The sequence below is a fragment of the Poecilia reticulata genome, chromosome 12, assembly GCF_904066995.2.
Source record: "Poecilia reticulata chromosome 12, P_reticulata-male-v2, whole genome shotgun sequence".
NCBI lineage: Eukaryota > Metazoa > Chordata > Actinopteri > Cyprinodontiformes > Poeciliidae > Poecilia > Poecilia reticulata.
In genome coordinates, this window is record NC_088841.1 from 18,698,218 (window position 1) to 18,714,619 (window position 16,402).

Below are 16,402 nucleotides of genomic sequence, written 5' to 3' on the forward strand. Positions count from 1 at the left end.
CAGTTACACTGGTTCTGTCAGGAGGAATGACCCAAAATTTCAGCAAACTAATTAGAGAAGCTTGTGTGAAAGATGTCCAAAAAATGGTTAAAAGGACTATTTTGTCAAACTCAGAGGAAAGTAACATAAACGGAGACTGCTGCCTTGCATAGCATTGGTTTTTGAGGCAGTTGTGAAGAAAATCCTCCAAGGTATATCATTAAACTCTGCTAATTAAAAAAAGGCTTCAGCTAAGCTTGAATAGAGTCCAACACGACCTACATCTCAGCCCTTGTAATACACGCACGCGCGCGCACACACACACACGCACACACACACGTACATGTATATGCTAGTCATGGTGATTTCAGAAACTCCTTCTATGATCTCAAACTTGAGAAATGTGGGTGTTATTTTAATGAGCACTCCAAAACATGAGTATGAATTGTTTTAACGTTTCAGTGCATATTGCATAGGATGTATAATTAATCTTGTAAATCACTTGAGATAATATATCCAGTGTTTAATATAATATTTAAAATGTTCTTTTCATTTAAGATTAGATGCAATACAACAAAACATTGTCTAAACCTTAAAGCTTTCTGTCTGTCCTTACTATTAGTCCCATGTGTTTCAGCCTGTTTGTTTCTAGCAACAAAGTTTAAGATAATCTAGTCAGAGGTAAAGAAAAAAAAGGAATAGCAAAGGTGAAAACTTTATAGATACTATAAAAGTATAAAAGTACTCTGACACCTCTGCTGTGGACTTCATTAGTCTTCCTAAGCTCCTTACATTTCTTGAATAAATTATTAAAAGAGCAGCTTCTGGGCATAGATAAAAGGCCTTATTATGATTATAATAGCACATGGTCATTAAATATATTTTATTTATCAAGCAAATTATTTCAACAGAGCAATCTGAAAGCATTAAACTGATACAATGAATAAAACACACACACGCACCACCCCCCCCCTCCTTTCCACACACACACACACACACACGCACACACACACACTGAAGGATAACTAAAATACATTTAAAGCACATCTTCAAAAATATACAACAATTATGATTTTTTTTATGATTGATGTGTGGCTATTAAGTGTTTCTACAAGTTGTGCTATTTGGTATGGTTACTCAGACAAAGAGATTCAGATCAATTCACCAAACAAACAAACAAACAAACAAACAAACAGCTAAATGAGCTATTTCTATCTCTGTTTCTCATGGCATATATTTTACTAAAGATTCAGAACATCTGTTTAGTTGTTTCTTTCATAGATATTCCCTGAAAGTGCTACTACCATTAACTATTTTCTTTTTTCTCCAACATAAAAAGTACATAGTCTTCAACCTGTCCTAAAGAGCCTTTATATTTATAATAAGATATTTATTTCTATTGATCTAAAATAGAACTGGTGTCACGCAAAAAGTAAGTATATTTTTAGGAGAGATAAATTAAAGATTACACCACCTGGGTTTCCATGCCCCGTTCAGTCAGCTCGAAGAACGCAACAAGAACAATTATTTAAGGCAGATTCGACATAGAATTGGAATTCAATATGGAAAACAAACACGAGCGTAATATAAATTAACCTCTTTTCGTAAAAAATAATGCAAATAAAAAATATTCAACAATTCTATGCATTTATTGTATATAAATGTTTCTGAAATATTGCTCTAAGTATGACGCTTAGCCGAAAGTGCTGTCGGGTTTAGTAAAGTTATGATACTCCCTTCCCAATATGGCGACACGCTGAATGCAATTTGTGCTAATCGTTGCTAGTTGCTAAATCATTTTGACTATATATGAGATATTTAGACTCCGGGAAGTCATTGTCGTGTGACTATTGTTATAGTATTCCCTTTAGCAAAACTATTATACGAGTGACTTTGAGATGTATCGCCGCGGAGCTGCAAAGAAGGACCCCAACAACAAACCTGTAAAGAAGGACGTGAGCGACAGCGATAAATACGCCGACCTCTTGGTTTTTGGTTATGCCTGCAAACTGTTCCGAGACGACGAAAAGGCTCTTTACCACGAACATGGAAAACATCTAATCCCATGGATGGGGGACAAGAGCATCATGATTGATAGGTCGGTTGAACAAACGTAGACTGAAACATTATGCTAACTGTTTCTGCTATTCGTTAGCCTGTTTCAAATTTCAAGGGACTACTCCAGAGTTTATGTTGCAGAAGCCTGACAAGACCCGAAACAAACGCCGAATGCTTTATTTCTGTCTGCTAACTTACCTTTAGATGTGTTAAACTGAAAAATGCTATATGTAGTTCATACGGTAACATGCTAATATGCAAAGGCCACTTGTCCTTGCTAACTTTAGCCAACAGAATAACTACATGTCAGTCAACATATTTAACTTGTCAGATAAAACTCCAATAGTACGAAAATTAAACGATGTCAAAAATGGATGAATAAGATTTATGTAGTAGTAATTGTTTTCTAGATTAAGCTAAAATCAACATTATAACACACGTTTATGTATAGTTTCAAATTTTTTTAAAGTATATGTGTTTTAGACCTCTACATTCAGTATTTGAAACAAAATGCCATTATTATTCATATTTATTATGTTGAACTAGAATAGACATGCACCTCTCAGATTTTGTAGCTGATTACTGATCACCAATTTTCCTGATTAGTTGGTTGTGACCTCAGTTCACCTTTTTAAATGATATATTTCAAGAAAGTACATTTCCCCCTCGTTCTGGAAAAACAATATAAGCTGGGTTGAGAGTAAAATGTTTGCTAAATAACACTGATGTTCAGAGCACATCCTGAACATCAGATGCATCATCTGAAGTTAAAGTTTTCTTTCTCTGCATCACTGAAATCTTCAGATACAGTAAAATCCTATCTGTAGATCAAAATGAAGGAAAGATAATCACATAAAATAGAATTTGCCCCTTTATATTTTAGATGAAAAAGCTCAGACAATAAAGTCAGCTTCTTGTTATATTCAGTAATCAAATTTCTAGTTGTGTATAATCACATCTGTAGATATTACTGTAGATATTTCATTTTAAACCACTCAACCACATACTCAAAAAAATCTAACTTTGAGTCTTATTCACATATTTTTAGTATCTAACTGGCTGATCAGTAATCGGAGCCTGTCCAGGATGATGTATGACAATCCCCACCACCAGAACCTTTCTTGGTGCATCTCTGTCTAGAACAAATAGGACTATTCTGGTCAGCTTTGCATACTGGCATGTTATATGAATTTCCTCTGGAAACTTCTGATTGCTAAATAAATGTCATGATATTCACTCTGTCAAATTGTTTCTTCCCTTTCAACTGCTTTAACTTTCAAGTGATCAATTTTACATTTTACTTTGTTGATGGGCATCATCCCAGAGAATATTCCAACCCCAAATAAGTTCCTCTGGTCAAAATGGTTCCAAACTTTGCATCAGCACTGTTCTCTTGTTAAACTATGCATCTTATTGCTATTGCTATGTATCTACTTGAATCATCTTGGTCTGCAGTGGTCCAGCCTTTGTTTCATTTGTACACGATTTGTATGTGTGTCTTTATCACATAACCCAGTTTTTCCCCAGCAAGTTAGGCTTAGGGGGTCGTTCCAAACCCTGATTGTCAACAACAGCAACCCATTTCTTTGCCTTCATGAAGAAACTACATCAGAGAGATGCCATAGAGGGACCCTGGAATATATCCTCCATTTGGGTTCTTACGGATAGGTATTTATGTGCTCGGGTTTGTGTGAATGTAACTTTCTTTGCAGATTTAGAAGTAATGATGAGTGTTACAGGGGGGATTTGAACCCTGTAAGGTAAGAGGCGAGTTGCTTTGTTTGTCTTCTTTTTCTTTTTTTTTTGTATTTCTTGTTTTTGTTTGAATCTAGGTTTGCTTATAAAACAAAATCTGAAATGTAATCATTCTTAATCTTAGGAAGTTTAAGACAAGAATATATGTAGTTTAAAAAAAAATCTGCATCAAAATATCTTGGTAAGTAGGTCTAGGTTTTTGTTTAAAATGTTTATTTGTTTAAACTTCTTCCACTCTAATCCTGTTTATCATTCAACAGATATGATGGGCGGGGTCACTTACATGACCTTTCAGAGTATGACAGTGGGTCATGGAATACATCCTACCAGCTGTCAGAGGAAGAGGCCAGGATTGAGGCGCTGTGCGATGAAGAGCGATACCTGGCTTTGCACACCGACCTTCTGGAAGAAGAGGCAAGACAAGGTATGCAACATGCTTTTTCTGGCATTCAGCTATAAATTCAAATATGCAACATAAAAAAGTTAAATAATTGTTGAGACTGATTATGTTTTTAATGGCATACCTTTATGAAAGGAGTGGGGAGAATGAGTGATTCAAGTTTTTCCTGCAGTTGGGTGTAATACAAAGTGCCTCTTTGAGGGGTAGAAACAGAAATTCTGTCATAAAACCACTGTATTTTAGGTACACAAATGCTTTTAATGCCTCCACATACTGTTTATGTGTTAAGGTTGGACTTGCATGCAGATTCCCACAGCAATAAACGACCAACGTTGATGCTGTAACCCATCCATCTTAAATGAATTGTGACCAGCTTCTTCTTAGGAACATAGCAAAGTCAAAGATTTACACAACCAGCTGCCTACAGTTAGAAGAAAACAGGATGTGTGTAAATTGAATTATTTACAACAAACCCTAGCGTTTGCCATTTACTTGTCATTATGCCGTCTCAAGAGTGCTAGGATGTCATTTAGTATGGAGAAAGGGAAATAGGCCCCAGGCACCGTTAACGGAATATTTTCCATATTTGAACTTAAAAAAAAAAGCAACATTTTGAAGCCCGTCCGTCACTTTGACAAATTGTAATTCACACACCTGACTAGTGTAAATGCGCAGATACTTTCAACTTTATGCACAGAATACATCATGGAGGCAAATAAAATCAATCGATACAAAAAATAATATTTCTGAATATTATTTCTGACACTGACAAATGCATCTTATTGACCATTAGTTGAAGAGTTATGGACAGGGTGCTTTGGAGAGCGGCTTGATTATGCTCCAGAACGCATTCAAAACTTTGGCTGAAGTAGTGTGATAAAGCCTGCAGAGGAGAAAAAAACTAAAGAGAATGCTGTATTATGTTAATCTATTTATAGTCTAAATAGAGAACTAAGTAGTTTATCTTGGTGAGGAAAGTAAGAAGCGGAAATTTATTGGTCTCTAACAAGCGCAGTGCGCTGCACAACTACATGCGCACACAGTTCCCTGCTCATCATCCCAAAATATTTGCACTTAGTTTGCCCTGCGCTTTGCAACATCTTCCAGCTCAATCATTAACCCTTCTGCACTTAGCACGTCGCTCAGGGGGAGCGCAGCAGATGTCACGGTCGGACAGCGGGGAGGCGAAACCACACTAAAAACCCTTATCAATGCGTATGCCCGGACCACGCACAGGGTAAAAAACTTGCAGGTCCAATTGTCCCATCTCTTAAGACCCAAGGGAGGGGAAAAAAACCCCTGAAAAAACGGGAGAGGTTGCTCTTTTTACTCAAATGGTGGATTAAAGCAGTAACATCGTAATTAAAATATGTTGGGTTTAATTCAACCTGAGACTTCTGATTAACTAGCGCAGATTTCTGCTCTGAATGACGTTGTGAGGCTGTGTGTTGAATATTAGCTAAACCGCATAAAAATTAAATCCAACTGAATAGCGTATGTCAATATCATTTAAAAATTGACGGGTAAAAATAAAATATGACAGATTTATTCTGACGCCGTCAGTCAAAATGAGGGACAGCAAAAAAGTCTAGCATGACCTCTGATGGGCACATAAAGTTAGTCCTGCCAATAACCGTTTTCTGTGCACCTCGTTCTTCTGTCTTTAAAGTGGTCCACCTCTGTCTCAGCCTTAATAGCTAATGCTTAAATCCATTTTGACTTTAGGATGTCTAGGACACTTGCATTTCAGATGCTTTACATCATAGTTACGCTGATTATTTTGGTGACAAAGTACTTTTTGTGAATGACAGACTTAATGACTGCCATTGAATTAATACATAGGTGTTTTAAGTGAAATATGGTGTCCTGTGCCCAAACTGACAGCAAAGAATGAGTCAGCTAATGGTTTGAATTATGCACACTCCTTGCAGAAGGTCCATTGTGCAGACTGTTCTGCCCTTGAATTTGGAGGCTTGACCCCATTCGCTCTATTACCCACCTGACCAGTAAAGGGTCAATAGGAGAAGTATTGATAGATCTCATGAATTTTAACAGAGAAGTTTCTGTTCTTAAAGTTTCAAAGTGCCTCCTCTATGATAGTATTTGAGAAAATAAATAAATAAAATGTATGTTTTCATTTTAAAAGGCATCTTTTGTTGGCCACATGCAAATCAAAGCAATTTTTGAGTTTTATTTCCAACATAATGAAACACTGCCAATCAGAACCAAGAAGCTGTTTTCAGACCAGTGATAAAAAGATTTGTTTGTGTGGATAAGGCGATCTGACCCAACAGCAGGTTGCATTCTGCAAGTCTGAACTAAACGGCTACTGCTGCAGGGTACAACTTTTATCCTGGGATGTGAGTGAAATCAATATTTGCTTGCAGCTTGCTGAACTGGTCAGGTTTAGGCTGCTAATGTAATATACTGCCAGTTTTATTTTCAGGCAGACTAGATGTTGGCCTTGTTTACGTTCTTGTTTTCGTCTGAAATGTGACTTTGCAATGAACCCCCCCGCCCTCCTTTCCCCCTGGGGCTTTTTGTAGTCCATTCTGATCCTGTTCTTTTTTTCTGTGAATGCAAACAAAATATCTAAGTGAACAAACCACTAGAAATACTTGTTGCTAAATAAACATGAGTTGTGTTTTTTTATGCTGCAAATAAGGTCATGTCTTAATATGACTAGCTTTCCTTTAAGTCGTGATTCCAGACCTGTCTCTTTAAAGGCTTTATTATTCTGAAACAATGAATTTTAGTCATCCGCCCATATTTTTGACTTATTTTACCCATTTTTCTTTCAGACTAGCCTGTCAAAGTCTAGTCTGAAAGAAAGAAAAGGAGACGCAATGTGCATGTCATATTTATTCGCCCATAAGCAATATTAAAAATAGACATCCTGATGGATGAAGTATATTTTCCCTCTTTGTCTTGACAATTTCCATTGCACATTTGGGATGGGTGACATGGACTCAAAATTCATGACATTATTTTGTGGCATTTATTGCGATTGCCCTGAAAGTTATGATTAAAATGTATTTAAAACTTCATCACAGTCATTTTTGGCCACAGGTCTGTCAGTGCACACAGTGAGAGCACAATCAACACAGATTATGTTGCTGAAATTGAATATGTCTCTCTGTGAACGGACTACTTTGGTACACCAATTAGAATAATTTACTGTCAGGAGACAGTTACAATTATGTATCAAATGTGTAATAACAGATATCTTTATAAAAGTTATCTATTGCAATTTTAACAAGCAGTTTGCGCTTGTTAAAATTTTGACCTTGTAACTTATTGAATATGTTACAAAGTCTCAATTGGTTCTTTATTTTATGTGAAAATGCAAATTTTCCTGTATGTATTTCTCCCTTTTACAGAGGAAGAATACAAACGATTAAGTGAGGCCCTGGCTGACGAAGGCACTTACAATGCAGTGGCCTTCAAATACAGCGCTGACTACTACGATCCCTCACAGCCCACAGAAGAAGAGGATGCTAACAAGGAACATGGTGAGAACTTGTCACAGATCTATTATCCTTAGAATAGATACACCCATCTGCTTTTCACTGGCAGATACTGATTACTTTCAGTATCTGCCAGTTAAGTCAAGTTAAGTTCAGTAACAAAGCAGTTAAGTCCTGTTTTTTGGAGAACTATAACCCATGCAAACTATTGTGTAAATGTGTTCATTTTAGAAGATTATCCTCATTTATGCATATGCTCCTAGCCTTAATATTACTGCCCAAACTGTATGGAAGAACATGCCATTTGCTTATCTATCTGCAGATATAACATTTGTGAGTTTTCATTTTTTGTGCGCTTAAAGAACAGGGAGAAAATTTAAATTTTAATGTGTAGCTCTAATTGAAAGTATAGATGAAAATGATATTTACTTGTGGCAATGACACAAAGCACAAAGGTTGTCATAATCAAAAGAAAGAAAGTGGAATGAGAATATTAAATATCTTTTTCTTGTGTTAATGTTTTTGCTGCGGGAGATCTTCTGTTCTTTTTCTTATTCAAGTAACCTTAAAGGTACAATTAAAATACTGGGTTTGACCAATATTCTGCACTATAAATACTGAAACAAAATCAACTGACAAAAGACATAATATAGCAGATAGAAATAGGAATTGTCACAAGAATAACAAATTACTCATGAAGCCCCAACTATTGCAGAACATAAAGAAATAAACATCCTGTGTTAATGCTTTTAAAACCTTAATCATTTAATGGTTTTATTTTGTAATATCTCTTCATTGCAAGTATTTACATACACAGAGTTGCAGAGACAATCAACAGCCATTCCAAGAACATTTAGAAAAAGGTTCTGGGTATGGAATTAATTTTCTGTACATATAGGACATACTGTGATATTATATATAACTATAGGTGAAAAATGGGAAGAGCGTTTTCCCAATCATCCCATAATGGGTCGATTTGTAGCAGGAAACAGTAAGTTATTTTGCTCTAATACTTCGGTGTGTTTAATGATGGTAATAAAGAGAAGAGGTGCAGGGCTGTACTTTATAGCCAGTGTTTGGTAATGACTTTCTTAGTTGCTGCCAGCATAACCTTTAAAAGCAGTGCATCATCCCTACTTAAATCTTCAGAGGTATGCAGAAGATATATAAGCATATTGGAATGTTATATTACAGGAGAACCTGTGATTTCTGCAACGACTGAGGCTACATCCTTTCTGAAGGTCTAGATTTTAGGACAGATCCAGTAGATGTGGGGATGATCAATCATTGGCTGCTTAAATCCTCTACAGGATTACATCCTGTTTGTTTTTCATTGTTTATATATATATATATATATATATATATATATATATATATATATATAAACAAATCATGTTTTGTTTTCCCCCAGCAGTTTTGAGACTATCTTCCAAGCTTGTACCGTTCATTCCTATTCTGGGATTGTTGGATAATTTGAGTTAATTTTTGCCAGCAAACATAAAAGCATTTTAGTATATTCAGCAAACATTGCACTTCAACCAGACCCAGGCACATGACCTCTCACTGCTTCAGTCAGCTTTACTTCCTGAACCACAATGTAACTTCTTGCGCCTGGATTTGCCTCTGTATGGATTATGCAAGGCCCAATATGGTAGCTTTTTGTTAGGAAGCCTAAATGCTTTTGAGTATTGTGTTGTAAAAGGATAAGAGCCCAACCATGTTGTTGGTGATCTATAAATCTTAAAATCTATTATGTAATAAGCATGAAAATAAAGTAAGATTCTCTTTTGAGCCAACTGACTGACTCTGTGCTCCATTAGATTTTGAAAAAAAAAAAAGTTCACATGTCCAGTTAAATGAAGAACATTGAAGTAATAGAAAAAAAAACGATGGCGGGAAAATGAACATGCCTTTAAAATAACTTTCTTCACAAGACCCAATGGCCTAAAATTGAAATTGAACTTCACAAAGTTTGGGGGAAAAAAGTAGTCTCTGGTGCACTCCTCCAATTTACATATTTGATGTAGTGGCTGCTGGAGGCATTTCCAATAGGCTGACAGGTAAGCAGTGATGCTTTATATTCTCTTCAAGGAACATTTGTTGAACAGTGGTATTAAAAGGTCTGCTGAAAATGCCAATATTTGAATTTGCCTTTTGGGAAAAGGCCTGTGTGGCTCAGGTGGCTGAGTTGGAGCACATCACTGACATTATCAAAAATGCTGATTTATTAAAATAAGCACAGGCCCTTCTCACAATAGTACCCTCAAAGAAGTAGTTGACAGCAACAGATGCAGACAATGATATTATAAATAAGATCATTAGCCCTATTTTATGTCCCTGAGTGAAAGCCAAACACGCCGGAAGGTTAATATCGGTGTAATTTATATGCTCTCTGTCAAAATACAACTAATGGGTTACTGCAGGCATCGCTGAAAAATCTTACTCCATTACTAGGCAGTCATTTCATAACACTCTACTTGATTTAATTACCTTTAAAAATTAATATCTTTATTGGATGATTTGCTTTAAATCTATTTGCTTTGTCTCAGTTGAGTAGACTTCCCTCTTCTATGGCAGATTTATAAACAAAATAAAACCATAATAATCTAACTTTTTTGACATAACTGTTTTTTCATATTGACTTTCATATTCACTAAATCTGATCAGAGATGTGACATGAGATGGAATGAATAGTATTCAGCCTTGTCAAAAGCTAATTTAAAGATCGTACCCATGGGTCATTACACGTGTCAAATGAAATCCCTTGGTCTGGCAGAAAGTTTGAGGGTTTTTTTTTTACAGCTCATTGTGGCTTTGTATTAAATTAAAGAGCCCCTTTATCATTCCGCAAACTCCCTGCAGTACTACATGAAAAATTTAATCTCGTCTCTGTCTGACCTCTATGTTGTTATCAAGATGAAGGTGAAGGCCAGGGTGGTATTTCACTGTGATATATTCCTGAAGTGAAGAGAATGACGGAAGAAATGTGTCTTATTCATTTTTTTAAATTTTTCTGAAATTCTGTGTTCTCTGTTTTCCTTGTTGGAACCTTGTTGAAATCTTGTATCAGATTTTTATTTTGTTTCAAAGGATAAATAAGAAGGATTCTCAATGTTTTTGTTCCATTTTCTTTTCTCACACACACACAGAGGAAGCAGAGCCTGAGGAAAGTGAAGAACCATTTGTTGCCCCCCCAGGACTTGCTATCCCACCAGATGTGGAGCTGGTGAGTGCAAATATATCTGCTGCCTCGTGGCTACTGTAGCCTATTGTAGTCATATATATATATATATATATATATATATATATATACACAGTATTTATGAAGACTCTGTGTTTCTTTTAAGGTGAGGTGCTATAACACACATAATTCTTGCTTTACTGTGTTCTTCAGTTTTACAACCATGGCTATTTTATTATATGAATGTTTCTAATTGAAGTGAATTGAAAATTAACTTGAAGCCACTTGAGATTTTGTAAATGGAACAACATTTACCTGTACAGTGAGAACAGAGTAATTGTGAGTGGTGACAGTTTATTTAAAATCCATTTTACCTGTACATTTCTACAGTTTGGAGTCATGACTTTTTAAGTATAACCACTATGAAACAATCAGAGATTAATGCTGTATTCATCTGATTTTACAGTTTCTGATCTACATTAATAATTCGGACCTTGCAATGGAAAGACCTACAATAAACCTGCCTTGGTAGATTTAAAGTGAAGGATGAGAAACATTCAGGGGCAGAAATCAATAATGGCCGATCTGTTGTTTTGTAAATCTTTCTAAGAAAGAAAAAAATAACAAAAAACAATTTTAGTCCATTGCGGTTTTTGTTTAAGCACTGCTTTAAAAACATGTCTTATAGCCTTCGTGCAATCAGTGGTCATTAATTATTAATATTATTAATATTAATTATTAATATTTGGCAAAACCTTTTTCCCTGTCAGGAAAAAGGTTTTGTGACCTTTTTCCTGACACAAAAAAGGTCCATAGTAAAAAGGTAAAACAAGCAAAATAAGAGAAAATTTTAAAAAAATAGTCAAAGTAAATTGTCTTTTGTTGCTATTTTGAATCGAATACAAAATCATGATAGCCATAACATTTTAAACTGTCTGAAGGATTTTATATTACTGATTAAATAACTGTTGTAAAATAGCTCACTTTAATCACTCAGTTATATGGTCCACAGCAAGAATGTTGTTGTCAACAAGACATGTTAGCACTTCCTGTTTTGTGATTGGAAAAAAGAAATTGGCCTTTAGATGTTCCACCTAGTTACAGGTTATCACAGGTTAGGGGAAATAAAGTTGAAAGTCGTCCAATTTTTAACATTTGCAGCTCTAATTTGTCCATAAAATGTATGGCCCATATCTTGCTGAGATTGTAAATAGCCTGTTTTAACTGGCAGAAAAAAAAAGTTCCTAAAATTCAAATATTTGTTGTTTTACATAAATGGAATAATATATTTTTTATTGCTATCATAAAAAACAAGAAAAGCAAGAACCGGATTTTTATTTAGTTTTTCCAGCAGATTTTGCCACATATAATATTTTGGTAACGGTAACTACCTGTAAAGACCTGTGCTACATCCTTTCACACATTTTTATATCAGTGTAAGTTGCCTAAAGCAGAATACATTCATGTTGATGTAACGTCTAAAAAGGAAACCGTTGTACATAAGGCTAAAATATTTAAACTGGTGTTTGTTCATTCTATCCGGTGTCTACATATGGAACCCCAGTGACTCCCACTTTCTTATGCATGAGAGGAAGGAAAACAAGCTAATTGTTTTCATGGGGTGCGTGCATATTCAACAGCCCAATATCCAGTTCAGGCAATAAAGCGTCAGTGGAAATAAATTGCCTTCATACTAGTCTTTCTAATTGCATTTCACCGGTACACATTTCTCATAGTGAATGTTATAAACAAAACTTTCTTTAAACATGTTACATTCACTACCTTGACTGAAACCATGTGCAACACCACATACAAAGTATTATTTGAGTGTTTTCAGATTTAGCTTTGTGAAGCATGCCAAAGTTGCCTCCTGATTTCTGTTACTTTGCAAGACCTAATATTTTCATCTGTAACATTTAAATCTCCTTTTTGTCTGTTATCCAGCTTTATCTAGAATTCTTATTTTAGTTTTTCTAAATAAATACCTTTGCACATAACATATTTTTCTCAGTTTATATTGCACTTTTGTTTATTAGTTTCATTAATTATAGATAATTATGAACAATGCTTAAATCCTATATTAATGAATTTTACTTTTTTATTGATTTCCACAATGTTTGTGTTGCACTTTGTATCTACTGATTGTCATTCTGATCTCCTTTTAGGTTAGTTGAATTTTGCAACTGTGACCCCTGATCAAACCAAAATAACTTTTCTGTAATATATATGATCTGTGCCACCCATAAAACTGCATTTACTTAAAGTAGCTTGAAAAAGTCATAGATTAGTCAGTGTATACAAAATGTCTGACAGCTGTGAAATGACATGATTGAAACAAAATGTCCTCATCCACAGTGCTCCATTGTAGGACCCAAAAAAGTGAAACAGTTTAGATCCATCGTGAAGAAAAACAATAACTTGTTTCCAAACTCCAGAAACTAAATTAAAAACATAAAAGTACATTTTCTACACCCTTTTCCCACAATTGCGCATTTATATATCACATTTATATATCAATATGTTGTATATCAATATGTCCTTATGTGTCCCAAACGCATTGATTTGGTTTTTGCAGGGCGCTGGCGCCCTTTTTAGCCAATTTCATGACTAATATTTATATTAACTTTTATCTTGGTGAGATGTGTATTCTATTAGAAATATCCACACTTCTACCATCTTTCTTGGTAATTGCTGTAATTAATCACTGAAAGCACACATTGTGCTAACATAATACACGAATTGTGGACCATCTCTCATTCCACTGATTTTTCATCCTGAATGTTCTTTTATAATTAATATCACAATTGGCTTAGAGCTCTTGGCATGGAAATGTTTCGGACATCAAATGCCTTATGTCCTTGGGCGAAAAGGCAGTTGTTACTGCATGCTGCATCTTAATGCTTGCTAATTCATACTTATACAACTGATGCTCAGCTTTTACACATTTTCTTACACCTGAGTTATTTTAGTACCTGTGCAATCAATTTTTATTCTTATTGTGCAAGTGAGAAGATTGGTTTAAACGTTTACGTTACTGCATTTACGCTAATTCGTTTTTCCCTTCCTCCAGCCGGCAACCATCAAGACTCACAACATCATCGAGAGGACGGCCAACTTTGTGTGTCAGCAGGGGGCTCAGTTTGAGATCGTGCTGAAAGCAAAGCAGGCCGGGAACTCCCAGTTTGACTTTCTCCGGTTTGACCACTATTTGAACCCGTATTATAAACACATCTTGCGGGCCATGAAGGAAGGTCGATACAACCTTGTCTCTTCTAACAAGCAGGACCAGTCGCAGGGTGAGTCTCACAAATCCTTTACTGAATCCACAGCTATGGAACTTTATCTTTGTTTTTTGTATGATCCAGGAAAATGATTCAATGATTCAAAAGCATCATTAAAGGCCTAAGGTTAATGACTTTCATGCCCATGATACCCGTTTTCTTAGCACTTTAGCATATTCAGTCCCAGCACAATCTGCATTAATATTTGACATGTGTGTCATTCATTCAGTAAAAATCATTGCAGTATTTCTTTTCTTGACAGACTCAAATTCAGAAGATTCTGATGACGATGGAGATGGAAGCTATCTTCATCCCAGTCTTTTTGCTCCTAAGAAATGTTCTCGCCTAGAGGAGCTGACAAGGGTAAATTCAGAATGCAGATGCTGCATTGTCTGGCTGATTTCATTGAATTTTTTTTATTTATTGTTTATTCCAGGCCATTTTTTTTCTTTGCATTTTTAGAAACCCTTTTCCCTCATAATTCTGAGATATGAATGTCCTCAGCACCTTGAAGCAGATACAACATTTTTAAATATAATATATTTTTAAAAATAAAGGGAATTTGTCTTGTTGAAACTTCACATGCAGAAATGGGAGTTTTATTTGTTGGCAGGCACTTTTATCCCCTGCTAGTACCCTAGTTTCGTCATACTTTGTTGTATTTGGACTGATTTTAGTACATTCTTCAGTGAGTTGATGTGTCATGTTGGGAAAAGGGTTTAGAAGCTTTACATTTTTAATGTTCTGTTTGCCAACAACAATGATAAACTGTGTGTTACTATAGTTTTATATTTTATATCTAAAAAAGTAACTTCACAGAGTTTAAGATTATATATTTGTTTATTGAATAGTGACTTTAAGCTACTGCTTAAAAAAATCTTTTGAAAGTTATGTGCATCCTCATCACTGTTTCTTGGTATCCTATAATTACTGTCAGTGTGCTGATGAGACTAATGTGTAATAACTTGTCTTGCATTTCCCTGTTATCAAGCTGTTATATTTTTGTTTTTGCTTTTATGTGATTTGTCATGAAACGTGTTGATCTCTATGCAGCAACAGTGAAAGCATATCTTATTTTTTATGAGGACATAATCAGATTCCTTTAGCAAAAAGCTGAACATTCATTTCTTATAATGAGGGATTTTCTTTCCAAATGAAGAACACATTTTCTAATTAGGATTCATTGTCCCATAATTTGTGGCTTTATTGTCTAAATTCTTCAGAACTTTGTCATTTAATTGAGGAAGACAGCAATATAGCACAGCTACACTGCAAGAAAATGCAGTCTAATTATGTTATCATCATCTCCGGTTTCAGAGATCTTTAAAGACTTGGTATAAACTTTTTTTTATTGTTACAGTAAAATGTTTTCACCTAGTGATAATCTTAAGTGTTACATGGCAGTGCACTGATAGGGAAATTTGGGTCGATATTAAAATTTGGTGTTGGTACCTCTGTTATGACCGGCAACCAATAATTACCTTCAGTTTTGACCTTGTGCAAAATTGACCACACCTCTCATAATCCTCTGCTTCAGTTACAGTCTGCAACCCAAAACAGAAATGAAGTGGAAATGAATATCGGTTATTCATTTTAGCCCAGTTGTACTTGGACAAATTTGTTACAAAAATTACTTGCAACACTTGCGTCAGTGTTGTTGTTGATGCTTCTGAGTGGCTTGCACCCTGCGGTGAAACCTTTATATTGACTTTCATGCAGTTTTCCCTTAATTGTACACTAAAATACTGACCTCCTGGACAGTGCTGTTGACTTGATTGGCTGTTGTGAAGGGGCTTCTCTTCACCATGGAAATTATTCTGCAGTCATCCACTTCTGCTGTCGTTCGTGGCCCTCCAGTTGATGCCCTCAAATGAAAGCTGAGAGTCTGCACATTATGTCCATGTCTCTTGCATAACTATAATTGAAACATGTTTCAGTAAACAGATGAACTAAGTTTCAGTGTCCAAATATGTATAAACCTAAGTGAGTCTGGAAAAGTGTAGAATAGTGGTCCCCAAACTACGGCCCACGGGCCGGATCCGGCCCGCCTCCACATTTGGTCCGGCCCCCTGAACAATACCAGAGAGCATTCAGATTTTTTTTTCATATATTGTATTTTCAAGTTTAACCACCAGGGGTCTTATTAGCAGGAAGTGTGTCCTGTAAACTATGGGTGTTTTGCATGGCGCATTGCTGCCATCTGTTGTACTTTTAGGGAACTGCTTGACTTTTATGTTATTTAATCAGTACGGTTGTTTGCTAGCGGTAGAGCAGATGAACA

At 35.6% G+C, this 16,402-nt stretch overlaps 1 protein-coding gene across 2 annotated transcripts in view; it reads left to right on the plus strand.

Annotated features, from left to right (window-relative positions):
• Positions 1–1,695: 1,695 nt before the first annotated feature.
• Positions 1,696–16,402, plus strand: part of sfswap (splicing factor SWAP) — a 56,197-nt gene continuing 41,490 nt past the window's right edge. The window contains exons 1-6 of one of the 2 annotated variants that reach the window (XM_008423922.3): positions 1,696–2,077; positions 4,053–4,216; positions 7,573–7,704; positions 10,809–10,885; positions 13,911–14,136; positions 14,384–14,484. In XM_008423922.3, coding sequence (XP_008422144.2) covers positions 1,878–2,077; positions 4,053–4,216; positions 7,573–7,704; positions 10,809–10,885; positions 13,911–14,136; positions 14,384–14,484 — 900 coding nt within the window. In that variant the 5' untranslated portion in view covers positions 1,696–1,877. Of the gene's footprint in view, positions 3,706–4,052; positions 4,217–7,572; positions 7,705–10,808; positions 10,886–13,910; positions 14,137–14,383; positions 14,485–16,402 lie in introns of both variants that reach the window. The other variant, XM_008423923.3, reaches the window with a different exon arrangement.